We start from the raw sequence: 26,088 nt of genomic DNA on the forward strand, positions 1-26,088 counted from the left end.
TGGATTCACCTGAAGGGCAAGTAGTGGGGAATGGCTGGGGTGCTGACAACACAGCAGACAGTAGCTGGGATATCAGAGTATAAGGGCTCTAGTGGGGGGAGGGAGGCTATGGGAGGGTGCCATCTGGGAAGTGGGAGTACAGTTGAATAAGATGGTTTGGGATGTTCTGTGTGATACAACACACGCACATACACAAAATCAACAAATTTAAAAAAATGTATTATATTTGAGGAGGAAGCATGGAAATTCACATCATGCTAATTAGTAGAGGTGATAAACATTACCATTGAAATCTACCCAATGACTTTATAGACATACACACGTGCCAAGGATCAAAGTACAACCGATTATGACTAGTAATAATCAGATACATACAGATTAGAGATGCATGCGCCAACATCTCAGTGTTAGTAGCAAAAACAATGAGTCTTTCTGCAAGGAACAATATATTGTAAAATGAAATTGATATCTTTTTTAAAGGTTAAAAACTCATTCAATTTTATGTCTTACAGGGCTTATACTTAGTTCAATATTGTATAGTTGTATTAATTCAACTGTGAACCTAGAAACTTGCACCTACTTGTGAAAGAGATGTACTCTTGCTCTGGAGTGTGTCACTGAATATGTTAAAGCTGTAGTGAAATGCTCCTTCTAATCATGTAGTTATTAAAATTTTTTAAAAATAATGACTGAAAAATAACAATTCTTCAAAGCATAAAAATTTGCCTTAGTAATTAGTAGATGGGAAAACCATTACCACTGAAATCTACCTGATGACTTTATATTCATGCTCAGATGCCAAGGAGCTCAGAAAGCAACTGACTGTGACTAGTAATAATCAGATATATAGCGATTAGAAATGCATGTGCAAACATCTTAATGTCAGTTGCATTAAAAATGAATTTTCCTGTAAAAAAAAAAAGAGTCTGCAGAGTGTGGGACCTTCAACAGGAATCTTATATTGAACTCTACCCACCCAGGGCTCAGGAACAATTGCAGAAGAGCGGGCTGGAAGATAGTAAGAGCCAGGGAGGAAGTGCATGATCATATGGAAATAGACTCCTACAAGGTTCTGGGACCCTTCTCATATCAACCTACAGCAATGGTGTCAGTATGCACAAGAACCATTTAAACTCAAGCAGACAAGACCCCAGCACAGAACTGTGGAAATATTCAACAAGCTCCAATCTTAGTCAAAGAATTATTGGCAGCTGATTACTGCTGGGTGAAGAAGAGCTCCTCTTAAAAGGAAGGGACTTTAGATAGGCTGCCTAGACTCCAGTGGATGAACTTGCACTGAGCCACATCTGGGGACACTACCTTGACATGGTAGGCTTAACACAAAAGATAGAATGTATGAATTCCAGTGTGTTGAGCAGGTTATGGGAGGGTGCCAGTGGGGAAGGGGGTATAAAGATAATTAAGATTAAGATATTTTGTGTGAAATACATAAAAATTCAATAAAAAATTTACAGATAAAAAGAGGAAAGGCATCCAATAAAAGTCAACATCCCTTTATGATAAAAATGCTAAACAATTACACATGTAATACACATACCTCCATCTCAAAAAGGGTATTTATAATAAAAGGTCTCATATAGTGTTATACTTGCAAGAGAAGGCGTCCTCATTTCTGAGAGGCCCATGGCGCCTATCCCCACTGTTACTATTTACTATATATAGGACTGGTAGGAGGTCTTAGCAAGGGAGGTTAGGCATGAGAAAGAAGAAAGGGACATCTGAATTAGAAAGGAAGAAGTTAAATTACCCATATTTATAGATATGATTTTATATGTAGAATTGAAATACTCCCCACAAACTCTGTTAGGATATATGACCTCATTAAGAAAACAGAGCAAGTCACCTTGTGACCAGGAAAAGGCCAGGCCTTCCCGTACATACCATGTGTGCTTCCCCTGGTGGGTAGACGCTCAGTGGAGGCATCCTCTTCTGAAGAGGTATCAGGGGTGGTCTCTCTCTGATATACGGTTCCCTGTGTATTTTTCTCTGTAGTACCAGGGACAGGAAAATGGCCAACAGGATTAGGCCCAGCACAGCCATTAGCACAATGAACCACAGCTCGCTGTACAACTCCGTGCCTTTGTTCCCCACTGCCGTGGTTTCTCCAGGACTTGTCAGCACCAGTTCTAAAGAACCCAGAGAAAGAAAAAACTTATTTCAGAAGGCGTTTGGGGGTCTGTGGTGTGACTACTGAGAGTGACTCATGCCTTCTCCTGAGCAATGGGCTGTCAGAAGGGTTTCCGCTGCAGAGCCACATACATTGCCAGTGCTGTGGGTGTCCACGGCCCCCTGACCTTGGGCAATAGCTGTACTCCTGAGGAGTTCTGTGCAAACTGAATCTAGAGGAGGTATCCCTTCTGATTTTCAATTGTGAATTAACAGCCAGTCCTTCTCATGGTCTTCCCATGTCCTGTCTCTTGGCCTCTGAAATAGCAAAAGCTCTCCAAATCAACTCAGACATACTGTGAGAGCATCGAATGGAGAGAAATCCTTATCAGGGGGAGCACTTTTTTTGTTTGCTGCTCCTGTATTCAAAGTCAACACTATTTTCTCAAGATCAAAGTTCCCATTCAATGAGTGCTCCAGTTTGGATGTGGGTTGTGGTCCAGAGGCTCGGGTGCTGGATGCTTGGTCCCTGGGGCAACAGTATCCAGAGATGGACTACTGAGAGGTGACTGGATCATGTAGGCTCTTGCTCCATCAATGGACTAGGCCATGGATGAGCTCATGGCTTAGTGGGCTGAGAGGTGACGCTTAGTTGAAGGAAGGTCACTGGGGGCATGACCTCTGCCCCAAGACCATTTGTCTCTGCTTCCTGGTTGTCATGAGGTGAGCTGTTCTGCTCCATCCTATTTGAACCTACAATGTTCCATGTCAGACCCAGAGACAGTAGGTCCAAGTGACCATGGACCCAAAACTCTGAGACCAGGAGCCGGAACCAACCGTCCCTCCTTTACCTTGCATGATGAGCCAGGGCATACGGAAGAAAGGGTTACGGGCGGGGTTGGTATGGGGCAGTATGATGCAGTGGAATCATGCCACCAGACTGGCTAACAGCAGGAGGGCATCAATTTCTGCTTGTTAGGGTCAGCTCAGAAACCCAGGGAGGTAATACAACTGTCACCTGGGCTGGCCTGGAGCGAAGAGCCAAGGCCATGCCTACTGAAAGGCCACACTATGGAGAGGCAGAAGACAAGAAGAAAGCACTGAAAATGCCCGCTCGTTTGGCATCATTCCAGATTTTCAGCACCTCAGGGATGGCGGGAGGGGCACATGCCAGGACCATGAATTTACATCCTTGGGGAGGCTTAGAGGGATGAGGTCAGAATTGGAGGAAGAGGCAGTGAGTGAAATTAGCTTAAAGTGTGACAGGAGGAATATTCCTTTGCTAACCTAACTTTACTTCTGATCAGCAGCATGGTCTGAAAGTCACTGATGCCCTTAGTCTCTGCTTCCTTGTCTCTGAGAAAGATCTGGTGCTGCCATCCAGCCCCAGCAGGTTCGAAGCCCTTCACCATAGGCACTAGTGTGTGCTGTTTGAAACAGATGAACTTTGGTTAAGCAGAAGAAGGGCTAAGTTCCTGCATGTGTGGCACAGGGTGGGACTTCAGAGGCCGATCTGATGAGCTCCAAGGGTCCCTTGTTCAGCAACGCATGGGAAATGGAGGGCAGATGCCTCAGGGAAACTTCAGCAGGACACCTTGCTCAGTCAGAAGGAGGCCAGGTCTCTGTGTCTCTCCTGCTTGGAGGCTGCCTTCAGGCAGCAACAGGAATGCTTCGGAAGTTATATCACAAAAATTAAAACCGATGGCAGATATCAGTTGAGCAGCACACCTTGGAACTGGCATGGCCCTCAGAAGTTTTTCCCTCTGCTCTGCCCAGAGCCCAGTCTCCACGTATGAGGGCCTGCTCAGTGCTCAGCAGTGAGAACCTCTGATTGTGTTTAAGAACTGACCGGAGATTGCTGCCTTTTAGAGAGCTCAAGGTGGGCCACTGTTGGTTTATCATTTTCTTCTTTTCAGACCTCGCTTTGCATATCAAGTAAGAGTCGTAGTCAGAGGACAGAACTCCAGGGGGTGGGGCTCAACTAGGAGAAACCTGATCTGTAACTGGTGTCAAATTAAGTCCCTCCCTGGTGACTGATGTGGAGTATGGGATTGGTCAACATGTGGTCCTGAGCCCTAGGGTCAGAATTACTGGACTGGGACTTATACTAGTTTGATGTTGCATTAATTACTAGAAAATAAAACTATCAGTCTCAAATTGGTTCTAGTGAGAAAGAATTGGCATTTCTCTAACTTATCCTTTAAAACTGTAAAGTATTCTATATATTAGAATCAAAGAGTCAAAGATCATGGGTAGAACACAGTTTAAAAGATGTTCCTTAAAAATCACAACTCTGGGTGCTGGGAAGATAGGTCAATGGTTAAGAGCAGTGGCTGTTCTTCCAGAGGACCTGGGTTTGGATCCGAGCATCCACCTGGTACCTAACGTCCTCTCATAACCCCAGTTCCAGGGGATCTGATGCCCTCTTTTGGCCTTCTTAGGTATTGCATGCACATAGTGCACTTATGTATACACAGTAAAAAAAAAAAACCCAAAAAAAACAAAAATAAAAACAAAACATAAACTAAAATACTTAAAATAATTTTAAAATTAAAATTTTACATCCAGCTAAATCACTTGGCATTAATCATGAGATATCATTTTTTGTATGTATGTGCACTAGTGTGTGTGTGCATGAGTGCACACACACACATCCCACGACGTACATATGGAGGTCAGAAGACAACCTTGGGTGTAGGCCCTTGCCTTCCACCTTGTTTGAGACAGGGTCTCTCTTTTATTGTTTGCTGTCTGTGGCCAGGTGGCTGGTTGTAAGAGTCTAGGGATCCTCCTGCCTCTGCCCCCGCCCCCCATTTTGCCACAGAAGCCCAGGGACTATGGACCCTGCTATAGACCACAAGTTTACATGGGTTCAGGGGACTTGAACTCAGGTCCTCATGCATGTGTGACAAGTGCCTTAGTCACCCTATTTCCCCAGCTCTTAAGTCATTATGTCTTCTGATGGATACAGACAGAAGTTTTTCCAAATTCACCAAATTTAGGCTCTGAATCGAGAACATTATCACTAAGCTCAACAGGGGCCTCCTGGGCTCTCATCGCCCCCAGGCTTTCTCCGTTTCCTTTCTGTATACAAAGTCATAAAGTTCTTTAGGTAGAATATTGAGTCAGAAGAGAAAGTGTGGTCAGGTGTCTGATGTTTTCCGAGCTGACAAGTCAATGAATTGTGAAAGCAATCCTGACTCCTTGCTTAATGTAAATTCCATGAGGATTTGTAAAGGTTTTTCTTATAACACAACACAGTTCCTCCCACAGTCTACACTGTTGTAACAGAATATATATAGTCTGTGCCTGTTTCTTGAGGAAATTAGGTAGATGCTATACTAAACACAAGGGTAAAATGTTTACCCAGTCCAGTAGCTGTATCATATTGGACGAATGGAGTCTTAACACTTCCGACATCTGTAGTGCATGTGACCTGGAAAAGGAGAGCTGGACAAGAGACAGAACTGGTAAATCACTCGTCACTTAATACCCAACAGTGGCATATTTCTGAAAGAGCAGAGACAAACACAAAAACTATATTCCAGAGTGAACTGTGAGGCTTCATCTACTGTTACACATGATGGTCAGTTTTAACTGACAACCTGACACAGCCTGGAGTCACCTGGGAAGAGTGTCTCACAGAGGACTGTCTAGATCAAGTTGGCCTGTGGGCATGACCTAAGGGACTGTCTTGATTGTCTTAAATGATGTGAGAAGACCCAGCCTGAAATCAGACAGCCTCAGGTGTTGGGCCCTGGATGGTGAGTACTAAGCACACCTGTGTTTATTTCCCTATGTTCTTGACTGTGGATGTGCTGTGACAAGTTGCTTCAAGTTCCCCCTGCCTTGACTTTTCCATAATGATGGACTTGCCCTGGAGCTGTGAGCTAAAATAAACTCCTTCTCCCCTAAGCTGCTATTTGTCAGAATGTTTTATCACAGCAACAGAAGTGAAACTAAGACATTGTAGTTTCAATGCTAACTGCTCCCCAACGGAATCGTGTATTAAAGCTTGGTGCCTAGAATGATACCATTGGGAGGAGGGGGGAGCCTTGAGGAGACTCCACCCCACGCCCTTGCTGTGATGTGCTACCACACCACAGGCCCAAACCATGGGCTGACAGATCACAAACGGGAGCCATTAATGAGCCAGAATAAACCTTTTCTCTTTATAGAGTTGACTGTCTCAGGCATTTGTCATAGTGATGAAAAGCTGACTAATATGTAATATGCAAACTCCCTTCTAATTCAACGGTTATTCAACAAAAGAGCTCTAGTGTTATAACAGCATATCTATAAGGAATAGAGCTAAAGGAGAGCAGAGCTCCTACTGCAAAGCAGGATTGCCAGAGGACTCAGGGACAGAGGACTAGTGTATTTTGCTCTGCCTTTGGTCTAAACTTGTTTCCTTAAAGCTTTCAGGAGTAAGTGCCACCAGTGACTCGGAGTTTCTTCTTTTTGGGAATCACGTGTTCTAAAGTCCTCTTTCTGTAGCCAGGATCCTGTGACTCTTGCAAAGTCACACAGATGGTCAGAGGCCCGCTCAGGTAGAACCCAGATCCGCCAACTGTCAAGCCATCTTCCTTTTATAGCAAGCTGCCCAGGTGACCAGCAAGTGTGACTGTAAATCTGTGCAGCTCACTCGGTTAAACTAGGAAGTTTCAAGTACTATAAATGCAAACTGGAGCTCACCTGTCAGTCAAAACAGTCCTTCCAAGTAAAACCAAAAGCGCTTCTGAATTAATTTATTGTATAAATCTAACTACTTACAATGACTCTATATCCACTGGTCCTGTGACAATGCGGTTACTTGAAAATCTTTAACACCCCTTAAAGCATTTATCATTTTAATTTAAAATAAAGACAAAGAAATAGGACTCGTCGTATCTAGAGAGGGAAATGGGATGCAGGCTTACAGGGAAAAGGGAGGTTCTTTTAGAGAGAGGTGAGCGATAGTTCCATGCAATCCCTTACTCTTGGCTTCCTAAGAGGAGACCATGGTCACTGGCTGTTCTGGTTCCTATTCTGTTGCTGTGATAAACACCATGACCAGACACAACTTGGGGAGGGAAGGGTTTGTTTGGTTTACACTTCCAGGTGACAGTCCATTGAGGGAAGTCAGGGCAGGAACTCAGAAACTACCAACATCAGCTACTGGCTCCCTCTCCTTGGCTCGCTCAGATGGCTTTCTTATACAGCCCAGACCCAATGCCTTAGGGATGGCACCACCCACAGTGGTCTGAGCCCTCCTATATCCCCCAAGAATCAAGAAAATGCCCTACAGACATGCCTGAAGGCCAGTCTGGTTGAGGAAATTCTTCAATTGAGTGTCCCTCTTCCCAGGTGACTCTAGTGTGTGCCAAGTTGATGCTAAAAACTAACCAGCACAGTGATACTACTGTTTGGAAGTCAGGATACAGTAAAACAAAACAAAACAAACCCCACAAGTCTTCACAGTGCTCGCTGGTTAAGCCTGGTGATGTCTGTCTTGAGAACTCAACCCGCCCTCTGTCTTGTGTCTTCCTGTAGACATTCAAGTGGCTGTGAATAGCACCTTCCCGGAGCTACATCACTACATCATAACCAGAATGTGTCCAGTAACACACAGGAAGGAGAACATTGTTTATTTTGAGCTGTAACTTTTCTATAAGTGGACACTTAAAGTTTTGATGACCAGCCTCTGCAGGTCACCTTGCTTTCTGGGGAACAGCAAGACATGGGTGAGACACTGACTTTTATCCACTGTCCTCGGTATGTAGAGGGCAGTGTCCAGGCCGCTGTATACACACTGTCCTCTATCAGTGACCACGTATTCCTTCAGCTGGCCATTCAGGAGGAAAGTGTCGCTCCAGTCTATATACACCGTGGATATGTTGCTGTCCACAGAAAATGGAGCTTAGTACTGAGGTGCTGTGGGGAGGAAATTTTGGGTTCTGGAAATGGTAGTCTCTGGGATGAAGTTAGAGAACTGTGAATGACTGTAAAACAAAGCCAGCCAACCAGCCAACCAAACAAAAACAACTCTGGGCATCGTGGAAATCTATTAAAAAGAAGTACCAAGCTCGTGTTGAGCATGAAAAGAAGGCCTGTGAAAACAGGTGTAAAACACAGCTTCAAACCTGCTTCAAAAAACTACAGAGAGCAAGTGCTATTTTATAAATTACAGTATTAACATATGATGGATTTGCTGGCATGGTAACCCCAGGGCTCAGATCTGCCACATTTTCCCTCTTTTAACAGGTAAAGTGTCCTTAATACTATTAACTACACTAGATAACTATTTTTCATATCAAATCAGTATTTATTGCTATGAAGCCCCAAGGACTAGAAGTACACACACGTACACACACACATTCACCCCTCCCCTAAACTGCTTAGATGGCGAATTATATCCTTTTGGCACCCATTTATTTTTAAAGCTTTTTTCTGGAACTTTTAGTTTGTTTTCTGAGATAGTTAAAAAGCCTAGCAAATGGCAGTTTGAGCATTGTAATTCATTACCCTGACTAGTCAGTCAGTGGCAGGATACATTAGCATAGAGTCAGGCTCAGGTCACCCAGGTATAACATCAGATCTAGAAGCAACTTAATGCATTTTGCGGGAATGTCTTCAATTTTCAACTCCTTACTAAAACAAAACAAAGCAGAAATCCTTGACTAGGGCTCATGTCCAAAATTGATAATTTTTGAAGAAAACAAATGAATGAATTATCCTGTCAGAGTAGAAGAGGTTTACTTCATGAGACCTTGTTTTTCTCGAAAACAATCAATATATCTGTAAAAGCATTAAGATTTGTGTATATACTCAATTGGCTCTTAAGAAAGGAGGGGTATGAATAAATCAGGTGATAGTTATTTTTTTTAAAGCATCCATCCATGTGTGTGGCTGATGTTGGGAAACAGAACACAGTGAGGAATACTTAATCACCTTTCTGAAAGCTCATAATGAGAACCGAAAGACATATGTGAAGCATATCTTTCAAAGTAGCAGACCTACACACGAAGCCATAAGAAAAAATTTCAGCAAAGACCCAAACTCATCAAGTCTTCTTTGAATACCTGTGTTTCCAACCCTAATCCTGCCTTGTTTCAGAATACACTGTTAACGTTTATCTGAGGCACCCCTCTGCCATTTTAGTTCAATTGCCACTTCTCCCTGCATCTTAACAGTATAAGAAAGACAGAACTTGCAGATTATGAAAAAATCAGTGGGCGTCTCCTCTTGTAGGATCTTTCCTGGAAAAGAACAAGTAACCAAAATCATAAAGACTTGCATGCTTGTGTAACTGTTATAGAGGAAAGAAAGAAAATGGGAAGAGCTGCTATACCCTTAGTGCTTCATGTACCTGACCTTATTTAACTCTCAAAACCTTTCAGAGAGGTCAGCTCCTGGGGCTGGAGAGATGGCTCAGCAGTCAGGTGCACATACTGCTCTTCCAGAGGCCCCATTGGGTTCCCAGCACCCATGTCTGATGGCTTATAACCACCTGTAACTCCAGCTTCAGGAAATCTAATGTCCTATTTTGGCCTTTTTGGGTACCCATACACCCATGATAGACATACACAGACACACAAATTTAAAACAAATCGAGATGGGGGTGGGGGAGAGAGAGAGAGAGAGAGAGAGAGAGAGAGAGAGAGAGAGAGAGAATGTTTCCTAATTTTTCAGGTGAGGAAAGTAAAGGCTGTGGCCAAGAATCTTGCCCAATATGAAGCCAGAAAGACATCAAGGACCTGAACCTAGACCTGCTGGATTCCAAAGCCATGCTTCTTTCTGACAATCAGTACATGTCTGTTTAAAGGGACAGGATCTGCTACTTTTGGGTGCTCTCCAGGGGTACATTGAAACTGGCTCATCTTGACTGTTAGCTAATCAGGAATTTTGTGCTTGTCCTAAAACATAGCCGTTATTCAAAATTAAGTTCTACACATTAATCATATATAAAAAGGCAAAAAATGCTAAAATTCTTAGCATTGCAATTATTCATTACATATTACTATCATCTTCCCACCCAGGCTTCTCTGCTCCTACTGTGGTGCAATGATAGACATGTCTTAGTGAATGTCACCTTGGGATTCTAGAGCATAGTCCAGAGCCTTTAATATAGTTGGTAAAGAGCTTTTAAGTGACAAAGTTTTTAAATGACAGTGAGGATACAAATAAAATAATGACAAGTATAATAAGCAAAGTATGGAGACTTTAGTTATCCTGTGATTTCAGCCACACAATGAAAATTTTACAAGAAGAAAGGAATTGATCAAGTCAAATCATTGATAGCTGTTGTGTCAGGGTGGTAGGATTTTATAGGCAGGACTTATGTCATGTTCATGTGACCCTGTGGATGCATAGGTCTCTCCCACAGAAGAGTCCTGAACTTAATCTTGGTACGGTGCTGTTGCTTTCTTGGCATTCTTAGTGACCTTTGAACCAGGAAACCCATATTTTCATTTGTTACTGGGTCCCACAGATTATGTTGTTGATTCTAATAAGTAATACTGTTTTGTAATTCTCACTTGTATGTGTGAGCGTGTTCTTGTGTGTGTGGACATATCTGTTTGCACATGTGTGCGTGCCTGCATGGAAGTCAAAGGTCAACCTGGAGAGTCTATCACAGGCTCCATCCACCTTCTCTTCAAGAAAAAGACTCAGTGGCCTGGAACATGCCACAGGTTGGCCAGTGAGCCCCGAGAACAAGCATCTCCCCAGGGCTGGGATTCCGAGTGTGTGGCACCTTATCCAGCTTTATAATGTGGGTTCTGGGTATCCACGGCAAGCACTTCACCAACAGTTACCACCTCAGCTCTAATCCTCATTTTTAAACAGTGTGTCTATATAGTTTATAAAACCTGGAAAGCAGCTATTTGTAAAAATGTAACGAACCGATCAGGCAGTGTCCATTTCTGCACACAGTGGCTCTTTCGCTCTTTCAGACAGCGGGGTCTCACTGCTGTCTGGGAACATGATGGGCTATCACTGCAATGCGAATGGCACAGGAGGGAAAACTTCGCTTAGGAGTGGTCTTAGCCAGGCATGGTGTAGCAGGCCTATAATCCCAGCACTCAAGGGGCTGGGAGAACTGCCATCAGTTTGAGACCAGCCTGGGCTACAGAGACCCTACTTCAAACACAAGAAGTCAAACCAACCAATCAAGCAAGCAAACGAAGAGGGCGTGGCCACTTTCTGTCTTCCCATTGGTTAACTTCTAGTCTGCTTTTTAACCCATTGGTTTCCAAACACGAAAAAGCTTCCTGGGTTTGCCTGGACCTTTACACTCTTAAAAGCCATGGGAGTTTTCTCCAGTACTCATCTACCTGACGGGCGTGGTAGAAGACTATGTACTGAACCAGCAGTCCTTACGCTGACTTCCCACGTGCGCGCGTACTCACCCTCCTGGGTGCTGAAGCTGGTCCACCCGGAAGCCCCACTGCCTGCATCATTGCGGGCCACCACTTGCACGTTGTAGTTGGTGTAAGGCTGCAGACCCACCAGGCAGGCTCTGCGTCTGCACTTTGTTTCCATGTGGCTGGGAGGACAGGGCGGTGCTGAATCAGCAGGGCAGGCCACGTGCAGGTGCAGCTCATAGCTGGAACCAGCCGGAACGGAGAGAAAACACCGGAAATACAACCGTTTGTCTATTACTTTTCCGCGGGCCACCACTTGCACGTTGTAGTTGGTGTACGGCTGCAGACCCACCAGGCGGGCTCTGCGTCTGCACTTTGTTTCCATGTGGCTGGGAGGACAGGGCAGTGCCGAATCAGCAGGGCAGGCCACGTGCAGGTGCAGCTCATAGCTGGAACCAGCCGGAACGGAGAGAAAACACCGGAAATACAACCGTTTGTCTATTACTTTTCCAAACTACCGATTTGTTTTTATGGAGTAGACATTCTGCTTCCACGGCACTACAAACTCTTTGTAAATTATATTTCCAAGAAACCCATATTATACTTCTGGAAACGAGCAATCCTCCGGATTATTTTGCACGAAGCACTTTATTCTTTGAGAGAGTGGCTCTTTCTGACATGTTAATTGCGGTCAGGGCAATTCCAAGAAAACCACTGACAGCTCTTTTGGTCTCGTTGATCCAGAGACTGGGAAGTTGGAAGTGGGGAGGGACTGCCTAGGGACTGGGTGGGTGTGGGTGAGAGGAAGCTTCCTCTACTTTTTGAGAACATTGAATACATTCAATGAGGTACTCACTCTTTGTTTAGTGAGTAATTTATTTTCTTCTAATTCATTTTTGGGTACAGGATATGGTTCCTCACACAGTCCAGACTGGCCTCTAGTGGGGGTGTAGGTCAATGAAACTTTCACTTTGTTACCTAGCTCAGCCTCCAGATTATTATGAGTTGTAGGTATGTCCAACCAGTGAATAAATTCCTTTTCCTTTGTTCATTTGTCTTTTCCTTTTTCTTTTTGGCACAAGAACTGATGATAGTGCCTTCAGGTATGTAAGTGCACCTGTGTTGTGCAACACCTGAGAAGGTCAGAAGAGGGTGTCGAATTCCCCTGGAACTGGAGTTTGGATAGTTGTTAGTCGCCATGTGCATTCTGGGAATTGAACCCAAGTCCTCTGCAAGAGCAGCCAGTACTCTTAACTGCTGAACCATCTCTGCAGCACCAAGTTGTCATTTTTTGTTAACAGAGATTAGTAGATATTTTTCTTGTTTAAGAGGAAAGTAAAGAATTGCTCTCTTTTACTTAGAATAAAGAAAATCCCTTTTCCTCCAGATTGTTTTGCAGGAAGCACTTCTTTGTTCTTTGGGAGAGTGGCTCTTTCTGACATGTTAATTGAGGTCAGGACAATTCCAAGCAGATCACTGAGGGCTCTTTTGCGCCAGCTGAGACCAGCAGAGCACATAGCTCCAGAGAACCACAGGGAGGCGCTTATTCTTTTAATGAATGCAAACAGGATGCCTGGTCTTTCTTAAAGAGGATTTCTTTGTTCGCCTTCCTCTCATCAGTTGGTTTTGTGATTAGAACACTTTAGTAACAGAACCACTCAAATGAATACACTTTCCTGTAGGCATGTGTTGTGTGAGTCCTGGGGACTGCTGGGTGACCTTGTGCCTCTGTGCCCAGCCTCTTTCCCACTGACCTTTGAATGACACCATTGGGGAACAGCGGGACAGTCCACCGGAGGGAGGCTGTCCTGGAGCCCGGTGTCTGGACCTGGGGCTGGGACAGTCCTGAGGGTGGGGCAGGGTGAAGCCTCAGCTGAGCTGTTGGCCCTCTGCTGCAGCAGCTGAAGCAGGTGCAGGCCTCGATCCCGATGGTGTAGGTGGTGAAGGGTCTAAGGTCATGGAGTGTCTGTTGGGTGGTCGAGCCTTCAGACAGCTGGAGGAGAGGGCAGATGACACAGTGTCAAAAGTCAGAGATGGCGCATCATCTGCTATGAACAAAGCCCCAGGCTAGGTACCCTAGGAGATATACAATGAGGCACTCAGCAGAGTGTTTATGACCAGTCTAGGTGGAGCGGCACTATAAGTGAGTGAAAAATGCTTCACGTGGTTACTGTCTGATAGAAGTTAGAGGTAACAGGAAAGAGGTGACCAGGTCCACTATTACCGTTACTTAACCTTGGAAAGATTAGACAGTGGTAGAGAACACACAGCTATGGGTTGAATTTAATGACTTTCAAAATGAAAAGGTTTTGCATCTTTGCAAAACAAAATGAAACAAAACCCAATTATGATCTGTATTGTTCACTGCTAACATTTACATTCTACTTCACCACAGTAAACTGCATAGTATTTACACACCAAAACTGCCCCAGGATCCACGTCAGAGGCAGGTACAGATATTTAGGCGTAAACCTTCTTCTGAGAGTGTTACTTTTTGCAAAACCAATGGTCTTTGTAGGACTACAAACGTTTTGATTTATTTGGAGCCATGTTTTGACCTCATTGTGGGTTCTTCATCTGGAAACGAAGAGTTAGAAGCTGGAAATTAATTTCCACGTCAACATAGGTAACATAATTAAGAGGGGCTACCTGTTATTTTTAACAATGCGCACAGTGCACTCTAAGTAGAAATTATTTGGGTTTATTAATATTATCATTTTGTAAGCATGGATAATCAAGGGCTGATTGTATTTACATCATCTATATTTATTGAATACGAAGCCCTGTAGAAAATATGTTAATATTCCTTTAGCATGCACCAGGAGCCTTGTTTGAATGTGGGTCGTCTTTGGAAATTGTATTTCAACACTGGACATACCGGCCTCAGAGGATTTCTATGTACTTGCCCAAATTGTCCCCTAAATTGCTGTAAATAATTTATAATGTAATACCTACTGGGATCTGCGCAATCTCTCCATAAGCTTATGTGAACAAAGTATTATAATCTCCACTTATTCATGAGCCACAGTGGAGTGAGAGGCACAAGCCATACTATAGATGCAAGAGAGGAGAGATGAGGGATCCCCTGCCCCTCGGTGTCTTCACTGGGCACTGGTGTTCCTGTTTGCAGTGGGTTCCTAGCCTCCCTCTGAGCACGAGGCTCAGCTAAATCACAGTGTGACTAAGATCTGATCTGCCCCACACTCTTTCCTGCCTCCTAACATGCCTCTGGAGACAGAGCAGTGCCCAAGGGCTCCTCTGCCTCTTTTGAGAAGAGAACATTCTGGAATTGAACAGAAAGTCTAGATTTTCCTTTTGTTAGAGATCTATGTGTGTCAAAATGGGGTTCCTAAAATTTTCTTTGCCGTCTTTTTTTAGTATTCACATTTACTTCCCAACCTTACCCTCCTTCAAGTGCCCTGCCTTCATTTTTCTAATGCGTTTGCTTATATGTCAAGTCGTTGATTTCTTACACTTACGGAATCTTCAGCACTATCCTTAGCATTTGGGAGATAATGTACGTGTTTTCCCTACATTTCCTAAAGGCTCACTTTGTCACCTTTAAGGGATTTTCTGTTCTCCAAATGGCAAGTGAGGGCAGGACAGGAAAAAGGAGGAGGGGGAGGAAGAACCAGAGCACCTCCAAGTGCTTTTAGGAAGAACAGTGCTGCTCACCACCACATGGGTTCCGCTGGAGTTGCAGAACAATCTGTAGAGTCCAACGTTCCCATCGGGCCTCTCGGGGGTGCTGATGTTGACCACCACTTGGGTGGAGGACACTGTGTGGGACGTGGGTGCTCTGAGACCTTCTGGGGGGGCCGGGTCGGTTCTACACCATGTCCAGTTGCTCTGTGCTTTTCCTGCAGAATTCACTGCCCAGACCTCCAAAGAGAATCAGCAAGACCAATCAAAATCAAGGTACACTCAGGCTGGGAACAAAATCAGCCCCCTAAAGCAACTAAGTTACAACAGAATGAGCTGGACTTTGACTTTGTGATTGGGTCACAAAGGATCATGGACCGAGCAGGGGACTCTGTAGGGTTTCAGAGATGCCAGGGGTACACTGCAACCCACTGAAACCTCTGAGGGGCGGTGGAGGGATTTTTGTCGGCTCCCTCAGATTGGATGGGTCTGTGGACTCTATAAAACTCAGCATTTCTTAAACACTGTCTCCAGTAAATCTGCATGAAAATTAAATTTCCTTTCATCAAGGAGGGAATAAACATATGGAGAGATGTATAATCTTATTTATCAAGAACCATTTGTATAATTAAACAGGAATCTCCTAAAAGGTCGCTTTTGGTCAACATTTGCATGAGTAAGTAATTTGTAGAATGTCAGGTACAATAGACCGAGTGGATGGATGTGCGAGTGGATAGGGTTAAATTAGGCCCAGTAATCGCCAACCACACAGTGATCAATCAGAATGATAGATCGAAATGGCAATACAGGAAGACTGTCAGTGTCTCAGAGCAGGAGCATCCCTTAGTAGCTCTCAAGTGCAACTCGAACTTTGGGAAAAATATTTTCTCATTGGATATCTTTTACTCCATATATTAAAAAAATACCATGAACTTTTAAAGACAAGTGTGGAAAACTTTGATTTTTTAGTATAGACTTTGCAGTTATGCAGCCTTAGAAAGCATGCAGAATCTTTAAAATATATATTTTTAAAGAAGCACCAGAATACTTTGAAGCAAGAGTTTAGTTTAGTTTTCCTTTTGCATCAATAATATCTTAAAGAAAAGAAATACCTAGACAGATCGCTAGCAGGCAGGCCAATTCCTGTCCATATTTGCATTCCTTTTTTTGTGTGTGGGGGGCACATTCCTTTGAAAAAGCAAATTTCTGAGATTGAATTGCTGTTAAATGTAAATTCCCAGCCCCTTGCTGATAGGATTGCCAGCAGCCCCATTTTCAAAAGAGAAAACTAACCCACTTCCTAGTGAAACCAGCTCTTTAAAGAGCTGTGCAATCTTTCCTGATTTGCATACAATCACTCATATTTGTGTAAACTTTCCATTTTGCAAAGTACTTTATAAAAATTGTTTTTGTGTGTATCATGTATGCATATGATGTATGTGTGCCATGTGTGCATGTGTATATGTATGTATGTATGTATGTATGTGTGTGTGAGGGCACAGGTGCTACAGGGCTAGAAGGTTTTGAGTTTGGGGACACTGAGGCAGATTATCTATCCTTTTGGATAAGAGACTTATAGAAGTTATTAGCACCATAGACAAATAGGCAGACAGCATAGTGGGGGCTCTGGAGAGCCCCATGTGGCAGAGTAGGGGGTCTTTTATATGTTTTCAGAGTTTTAGAACAGCAAGAAAGGCCTCTTGAGGAGAAGATTCCTGGTCAAGACCATAAAATCTCTGACCTGAATGGAGACGCAACATTGCAGTTTTGCTGGGTCAATCACCTGGCCTCAGGACCATCTCTAGGAAGGTGGATTCACCTTCAGCCATGCTAAAGAGAGACTAATGACATTCCTGCCAGGAATTCCCACCCCTGGTACATAGCTTAACTGGTATTGACAATGTAGCTTTTCAGTCTGCCAGCTTTCCTGAATTCTTCAGAAAAGCATAATATCACCTTTTTTTCTTCCTACCTCTGTTCTAAGCATGCTTTCCCTAACACTTTACGTTGACCCAACATTTCTGATGACTCATATATATATATAATATATAAAATTTTAATTTATTTATTATTTTTATTTTATGTGTATGAGTGTGTTGCCTGCATGTATGTCGGTGCACCCCTGTCGTGCAGTGCTGTGGAGGTCAGAAGAGGGCTTCGGATTCCACTGGAACTGGAGTTAAGGATGGTTTGTAGCCACCATATGGGTGCTGGGAATTGAACCTGGGTCCTCTGCAAGAGCAGCCAGTGCTCTTAACCACTGAGCCATCTCTCCAGCCCCTCTTTTAAAGTTCTCCTTCCTGTCATGTGTTTACTGCTGGTCTGACCCCATGTTGGCTTGAAATGGCATGGTTTTTCTTTTTTAAAAAGCTTTTCATTTGAGTCCATTCTTAAATTCTCTCTCTTTTTTTTTGAGACACTCCCTAACTCACACTCACTATGTAGACCAGGCTGTCCTCCATCTCACAGAGATTTGTTTTCTCCCTCCTAAATCCTGGGACTAAAGAAAGAAGTAGGCTACCATACCCAGCTTCAGTTATTTAATGAGACTAAGAATCACAAAGAGGACCCTGAGTTTTGTTGCAGAAACTTTTGGTAGTCAAGAGACCAGTAACCAAGTGAGGTGAAGGAAAGGGAGCTTATTTATGTCAGGGGGCTGACACCTGGATCAGTCCATAATGGCACCAGCCCTGAACTTAAGTTTGTAGGAAATTTGTAGTAAGTAAGCAAGTAGGGCATCCCAGAAGCGTGTATAGTGGTTGTTAAGCAAATGGTTACACACAGGACATCGTTACAAAAGAGCATAAGAATGTAGCACTTTGGCAAACACCGATTTCAGCGGTGGGTAGACCAGTAGTAAGCCCTAGGGGTGGGTGCAGAATCCTGCTTACTTTCCTCCTTTTTTTCTTATTTTTTCCTATCTCATCTTGGGGGCTTTCCAAGGTTCAAGATTCTTTGTAACCACTTCATTGTCAATAAATTTCCATTTGCCACCACAATTTTCCATGCCCCACAGTTAATGAGTAGCCCTACTTCACAGCGGCAGTTAGACACAGCCCTACTTCACAGCGGCAGTTAGACACAGTCCTACTTCACAGCGGCAGTTTGTGGTCTTTCTCCTGGATGGCAGGGAGAGGGGAACTGGCATTTCCAGGAAGGAATGTGTGACCTTGAGAATGCAGGATATGGGACTACTGAGGAGGGACCTAGACCTAGTTAATGTGTACCCACCATACAGAGTATGAGGCCTGTATGCAGAATCAGCTGGGGGTGGGGCCACAGCTTGCAGATGGATGTGGGCTAAGCTGGGTTCTAGAAGGTGTGCTTGTGGAGGTCAGAGGATAGTCCTTGTCTTTTACCTTGTTTTTGAGGCAGGGGCTTTCTTGTTTGCCACTGTGCTTCCTACTCTAGGCTAGCTGGCCTGTGAGCTTCACGGCTCTCCTGTCTGCACCTCCCACCTCAGACACACACCACTGCCTCTGAGTTTTTACATAAGTTCCAGGGATTCCCAACTTAAGTCATCAGGCCTAAGTTTTGCAGCAAGTGTTTTTACCTGCTGACTGTCTCTCTGGTCTCCACAAAACACTTTAAAAAATCATTATTATTATTTTCTCCTTTTCTTCTTCATGCTTTTCTTACTAAACATGCTTTCTCTAAGGCTTTGGGCTGCCGCTAGCATCTTGTATTTCTTCACTTTTTCTCTAAAGCTTCCTTCTCCCAGCCATGTGGCTGCGAGTCAGCCCAGTGTCTGACCACACAGGCTCTAAACCTGCCTGGCTTCATGATTTCCTTTCCTTCTTCCCACCATTCACCTCCTCAAGGCAGCTGACCAGCTTGCCTGCCCTGAGGGTTTTTCTTTAAGATTCTAACAAAATTGTAAAAGCTTCAAAAATTATTATTTATAATATATAATTAATATGCAATATATATTTATAATAATTATCTTAAAAAATTTTTATGTATATGAGTGTATTGTCTCATGTAGGTAAGTGCACCTGTGTTGTGCAATGCCCATGGAGGTCACAAGAGGGCGTCAGATCCCCTGGGACTGGAGTTACAGATGGTTGTTGGCTGCCATGTGGGTGCTAGGAAGTGAACCTGGGTCCTCTGCAAGAGCGGCCGGTGTTCTTAACTACTGAGCCATCTCTCAAGTCCCCCTGTAAAGCACTTTGACACATTTGTTTACCCTTCTTCACAAGAACAACTTTATAAAGTGAGTAAGGAATCTATTATTAGGCCCTTTATGTAGGTGAGAAAATTGAGGTCCAGGATATTTCACTGTTACTCAGTAGGAGAGAAATGAGGAGAGCCTAAATTGAAATTGTGCTTTTTCCAGGAAGCAGAGCTTTGGATTCTGTGGGTCACCCGTACATGCAAATAAGATGCTCTGGATCACAAAAACTGTACATCTTGCCCTTGGGCAAATACCTGCAGTTCTGGGTTCGGAAGGGCCTCTTAGCTTGCAAGGGTGACCAGACACAAAGAATAAATTGTCTCAAGTGTGAGCAGTTTTCATGACTAGCTAGGGAAGTGAGGAATAGGAAACAGTGTCTCCAGGACAGCTGAGTTTCAGCAAAGCTGGTACCCAGGTCAGGTGCAACAGGCTGTTCTCATCCCCTCTGAAGAGGCCAGGGTCAGGCTTATGATGGGGTGGAATCCAAGCTTACTGATGAAGGGATCAGATGTGAGACCTTATGAGGGAGGGTGCCCTGCCTGGCTCCATCAGCTGGTGACCATGGGATAGGATGCCTGTCCCTGCAGGTTGGGTGACAAAAATGGAAAAGATCTAGTTTTGAAAAAGACACAGCACAGAGGGCCAAGGTCAGTTTGAGATTCTTTCCCGAGAACAGGCTTTTGGGTGATCTCAGGCTATGTTCATGTTAATCGTGGTCACAGTGGAGGCAGAGAAAAGGGAAGGCTGTGGAATGAGGCACGAAGACAAATCCAGCCACCAGCCAACGTGCTCCTAGTGCCCCCAGCAGACAGCTGCCGTGCAGGCATGGGAGGCTGAGAGAAAAATGTGAACTCACAGTGAGCCATGTAAGTCACAGAAAGTGCTGGAGACAGTCTAGCCTAGCACTGGGAACATTTTTTTTATAAAAACATTTCTTAATTTTGGGGGCTGGAGAGACAGCTCAGCAATTAAGAGCACTGGCTGCTCTTGCAGAAGACCCGGGTTCGATTCCCAGCACCCACATGGTGGCTACGAACTGTCTGTACCTCCAGTTCCAGGGGATCTGATGCTACCTTCTGACCTCCTAGGTCACTGCACTGCACCACACAGGTGCACTTACATATAGGCAGTCAATATGCTCATATACATAAAATAAAAGTAACAAAAGAAAAACATTTCTTAATTTTTACATTAGAATGTGCAAAAGCTTCATGATGGTGTTCTGGTGCATATATGTCATTATACGTTTGTTTGTCCTTCTGCACGGTGCCGCCCTCGCCTGCCCTCTTGTCCTCTCCTGGGCTCTTCCTCCTCCAAACTGTCCCCTCCTTTGCTTTTGTGCCCCACACATCACCTCGCCCTTGCCTCTTCCCTCCTGTCCTTCCCTTTGCGGCTCCTCTTCCCTACTTATGGTCCCAGCCCATTTTCATGTTTCTATACACACATAAAAACACCCACATACAAACACCCACATACAAACACTCACATACAAACACCCACATACACACCCAGACTCCACATACTGAGAAAACGTGGTATTTACCTTTCTGTATCTGGCTTATTTTACTTAACGTGATGATCCATTTTCCTGTGTGCATCATGATTTCAGTCTTCTGTGCAGATGAATAAAGTCCCACTGCACCTGCGACTACATTTCTTTACCCACTCAGCTGTCGATGGGCATCCAGGCTGTTCCTTTCCTAGCTGCTATGAATAGAGCAGTGCTGTGCTTGGACGTACAAGTCTCTCTGTGGAGTGTTGACTCAGAGCGTCTGGTGCATGCCCAGGGGAGGCACACTGTTTCCATGCAGATGTAGCATCATGTTTAATGCTGGTTCTGCAGACAGCACTAATCTTTATGCCTCCCTGCGATACATATGCTTTTACCAGGGGGAGCCATATTTTCAAGATGTGATGGTATTCATTACATTTTATTTTAATGATTTAGTTTTAATTTTATATGTGTCTGCACATGTGAGTGCAGGTACCCATGGGGGTCAGAAGAAGGCATCAGATCTGCTTACAGCTGGAGTTACAGGCAGTTGTCAGCTGCCCTACTTAGGTGCTGGGGACTGAACTCTGGTTTTCTACAAGAGTACTAACCTGTTCTTAACTGCTAAGCCCCATCTCCCCAGCCTCCAGTCATTTATATTTGAAAAGAAGTGGACCTCAGCACATAGTGTTTTGATGTATTTGGGGATGTTCTTAAAACTAGGCAATATAAAATTCCTGTTTCTCATGGGCAACATTTGTGGGATCTCCTGTGCTTGGTCTTTGTCACGAGACCATAACACATTGCCACATCACTCACATCGCTCTTCTTTCCCAGGTTTTTTTTTTTTCAGTATTCAATCAATACGAGATCAAAATAGCATTCATATAAATCAGCATGCTTATGCAAAGCAGGATGAACCTATTTACATGAGCTGTTGTGAAAATGACAGTGGTTATAAAGAGAAGCCTGGATGATAAGTAGGCACTGAGGGTTTCACTGAACTCAAGAGCAAGGGTCTCTTCTGTTATGCCAACTACAGAAGAAAAGACAGAGTCAATGTATGGAACATCTCTCAGTCTGTCTTTGTGTTCACCCTCTGTCTGTCCTTTCTTCCTCCCTCTCTCCCTGTAAAAGAGTTTATTATTAAAAACTCATTGTGGATTATTTCTACACCCAGAAAATAAAACACAAAAAAGAACTGAAGCATAATCTGGATTCAGCATTAAAACTTTAGCATAGATTATGCCTATGATTTCATTTTAGGAACAGTATACCAAATTTGAGGATTCCCAAGCTGGAGTTATGGTTTGGACTGTAATGGCTCCCTAATTTCCAGGTTGAAGGCATAGTTCCCAGAACACCAGTGTTCAGAGGTGAGTTCTCAGATCTCATGAATGTATTAATCCAGTTAGGCATTTGGCACTTAATGGAATATTGGAAAGTTGTGGAAACCTTAGGAGGTAGGAACTAGTAAGGAGATGGTCTTTGGAGGGGTGTCCTTGAAGGGTATACTTTGTGTTAGCCTCTTCTTTTCTGTCTCTCTTTCTGAATCCTGGCCACCATGAGGTGAACAGTCCTTACCCCTTTCTGTCCTCCATAGACTCAGAAACAATGGAGCTAAGTGACTATGGTCAACTCTGAAACTGTGATTCAAAAGTAAATCTCTCCTTTAAATTGCTTATTATTTTGTCACAGTGGCAGAAAGCTGACTAGTATAGGAAGAGATGATACAGAGATCTGACATGAGAAAATTTGAAAATTTGAACAATGTATTTGTTTTCAGGAGACTGAATCTGGGACCTCATGCTATATAAGCACGCCACCACTGAGTTGCACCCCCAGGACCTTGACCTTTTAGTTTTAATCAATAAATATAAAAAAATATGGAAATGAAGTATCTTATGAACAGACTTGGAGTTATCTGCTTTGTCTTTATCTTCTTTACCTGTCTGCTGGGGGTCCAAACACCATATTCCAAACTATGTTGCCTTGGTGATCTGAGTACTTTGAACTAAAAGACATTGGAGGGCTTTGGAAGCAAGTGCTTCTGACCTCTCAAGCTTCAGTCTCCCATCCCCTGTCCTCCTCTGAACTGAGACAGAGCTCTGAATCTCTCTGCTTCAAGGCAGGCCATGGAAACTAGAACTCCTCTCCCTCAAAACAAACCCTGACCTTGTCTTCTCTCTTGATGGCCCTTATCCCAAAGTGTCCTTCCGTACACCCAGGAGGGAATAATGCTGCACAAAGAGGCCATGGGGGCTAGAGAGGTGCTCAGCAGCTAAGAGCACTGGCTGCTCTTGCAGAGGTCCCAGGTTCTGCTCTCAGCACCCGCATGGCATGTAGGCAAAACACTCATACACATACATAAAAGTAAATAAATAAAAAAATTTTAAAAATAGCTAGAAGTAAACTGTGTCCCACAGACACTGCTATTGCTGATCCCATGGTACGAAAGTGCTAAAGTGGAAAGGAAAGTGGGACGTTCAGCCAGGAAATTCAGTCGGGAATCCAGGCTGACAGCCTCGCCTTCCCCGGCTGGTTTCCACTGGACGTTGTGGGCACCCAATTTGATCCTGTTATCTCTATCTGCTGCTATTTGCTCTTTTACTTGGAAGCCTCTCCCAAAGGACACTCTGCTCTGCCCAGAACTCTCTTGATCTGAATGCCAGTGGACTACACTCAATTTAACAATATTGTGCCATCTACCTATTATCTGTCTGTCTGTTCTACTTTGCCTTCAACTGCTATGACAAAACACTCTGACCACTACCAACATGGGGAGGAAAGGGTTTATTTGGCCTACATCTCCCAGGTCACAGTTCATCAGGGAGCCTAAGGTAGGAACTCAGGGCAGGAACCTGGAGTCAGGAGCTGAAGCACAGGCCATGGAAGAACCCTGCTTACTGGCTTGCTCCCCTGGACTGTGCTCAGCCTGCTTTCTTATACAGTACAGGACCACCTGCCCAGGGGTGGGACTGCCCACAGTGGGCTGGATCCTCACACATCACGCAATAATCAAGAAGGTGCCCCAAGGACATGGCCACAGTCCATGGAGGCAATTCCCCAGTTGAGGCTTCCCCAGGTGTGTCAAGTTGACAACTAAAGCTATCCAGCACCCTATCATCCATCTATCTATCATCTATCTATCTATCTATCTATCTATCATCTATCATCTATCTATCTATCATCTATCTATCATCTATCCATCATCTATCTATCATCTATCTATCTACCTATCTACCTACCTACATATCATCTATTTATCATCTATCAATCATCTATCTCTGTCCATCCAACTATCATCATCTATCTGCTATAACTTGCTACTTATGTTGCCTCTCTTCCTCCACCTCTCTCTCTCTCTCTCTCTCTCTCTCTCTCTCTCTCTCTCTCTGCAATATACATCACATTGATAAATCCCATGTTGACAAGTTAGCTCTGGAAGCAGTCTTGTTCCCAACTACCATTTCAGATCCAAGAATGTTTGTCTCAAAGTGTCCTTCAAGGTCCCTTGTCTGTGGATTGGCTCGTCCCCCTGCCTATGTGACAGGAAGGGAAAGAAGAGAACAGCAAAAAACCAAACCAAACCAAAACAAAAGCAAAAACAAAAAACCTAAGAGCAAATCATTGTCTTGGAAAATACCTAGGGGGGAAATAGCTTTCACTTAATAAACTCGCTCATTCAAAAATTAAAGTGCGTAGTCACGAGTCATCACAGTTCCAGAAAGATAGAGTCCATCATGGTGGGGAAGTCAGGGCAGCAGGCAGCGAAGGCGTGGGGACAGGAGCCCGAGGGCGACTGGTTAAACTGCATCCGCACTTGGGAAGTAGACAGTGAACAGGAAGTGGGCCCAGGTTATAAAGCCTCAGGAGCCACCCCCAGTGACCCACTTTTGCAGTGAGGCTCCATCTCCTAAATCTCCCACAACCTCCTTAAACTGTGCTACCAGCTGCAGACCAAGTGTTCAAATGTGAGCCTCTGGGGGACATTTCTCAAAACACAATGAAAACCTACCTACCTAATTTCTCCTAAAACCAATCCACCAGGTTTGATTTCCAAAATCGTCTTACTGCTCATTGGGCCCATAAACAGTGTGTGCTTCTCAGAGCAACTGTCAGTCCAGGGAACAGAAAAGGCAAGATGTATGAATTCTATTATTCCCAAGACGGAACAAAGCAAGGAGACTCTCCATCTGTGAGAATTCCTAAGATCTGTATACAGAGCGTGTCTCCTGAGCATTCTGGTTCTTTCAAAAGAAATCAATGATGGTTGAAGTTTCCACTGAAAGACTTGTGTAGGTTTGATAGCACTTTACATGTGCACATGTCGTTGCACATAAAACTATGAGCATTAGCGGTTGGAACTTCCTGATAAGAAACTGTTAAAGCAAGTTGGGATTGACCAACGTGGGCTGTTATTTCTTTTGTTGTTTCTGTTGTAACCATGGAAAAGTTATAGTGCAAGATGTAGGAAATACAGATTCATTTTTTTTTTTTGGTCTTTTTGAGACAGGGTCTCCCCGTAGCCTTGGCTGGCCTGGAGCTCGCCGTATAGACAGGCTGGCCTTGAACTCACAGAGATCCGCCTGCCTCTGCCTCCCAAGTGCTGGGATTAAAGGCATGCACCACCACACCCAGCAGAAAATACAGATTAATTTTAATAAATATAAAATAACTAAAGGGTTTAAACACAGAATCTGCACTTGACCAGTCAACAGTGGATTAATAATATCAGTGTAATTTGCTACCTAAATGTAAATACATGCTGTTTTCAGTGCAAAATGTATTTAACCTAACTAGTATCATCTTTGTACTCATTGTCCATTAAAAATGTGAAACTATTCTGTTCTTTAATTTACCCATTCCCCTCAAAGGACTCCTTATTGTATTTTGCCTTAAATAATTTTAATGACATGAAGTGTGAACAGCTGACGTTAAGCTGCCATAACTGCACTGTTATGAAAATCACAAGTTCCATTGTTTGTCCTTCAAAACCGAAAGTGTCTTTGAGGGGAGTGTGTCAAGAGTGGTTCCTGGGCCAGGGTCTTCAGCATCATTTGGGGGCCCCTGCATGAACACGTCTGACGAGGACATTAAAACACGTGCTCTCAAATACTTCTGGCTGATCCTTACAACCCGATATCATTTGGGAAACACTACAGCTATTCTTCGTAGAACCAGGCACCGAGATCTGGACCCTACATGTTTCAGTTTCTTTCTGGTGATGTCTGTTTAGAGTGCACTTCATTTTCAGCACTACTGTCCTTCAAACACACAAATATATCCCCGAGTAAGCTCTTTCCACA

At 43.9% G+C, this 26,088-nt stretch overlaps 1 protein-coding gene across 1 annotated transcript in view; it reads right to left on the reverse strand.

The window, feature by feature from the left end:
• Ush2a (usherin) overlaps positions 1–26,088 on the reverse strand; it is an 828,188-nt gene that overhangs the window by 24,245 nt on the left and 777,855 nt on the right. The window contains 6 exon segments of the mRNA XM_008834819.2: positions 1,903–2,147; positions 5,494–5,577; positions 7,864–8,040; positions 11,517–11,713; positions 13,226–13,464; positions 15,147–15,353. Of these exon segments, the coding sequence (XP_008833041.1) occupies positions 1,903–2,147; positions 5,494–5,577; positions 7,864–8,040; positions 11,517–11,713; positions 13,226–13,464; positions 15,147–15,353 (1,149 nt within the window).

Source organism: Nannospalax galili, unplaced genomic scaffold, assembly GCF_000622305.1.
Source record: "Nannospalax galili isolate Female #2095 unplaced genomic scaffold, S.galili_v1.0 scaffold657, whole genome shotgun sequence".
In the NCBI taxonomy this organism is placed as follows: domain Eukaryota; kingdom Metazoa; phylum Chordata; class Mammalia; order Rodentia; family Spalacidae; genus Nannospalax; species Nannospalax galili.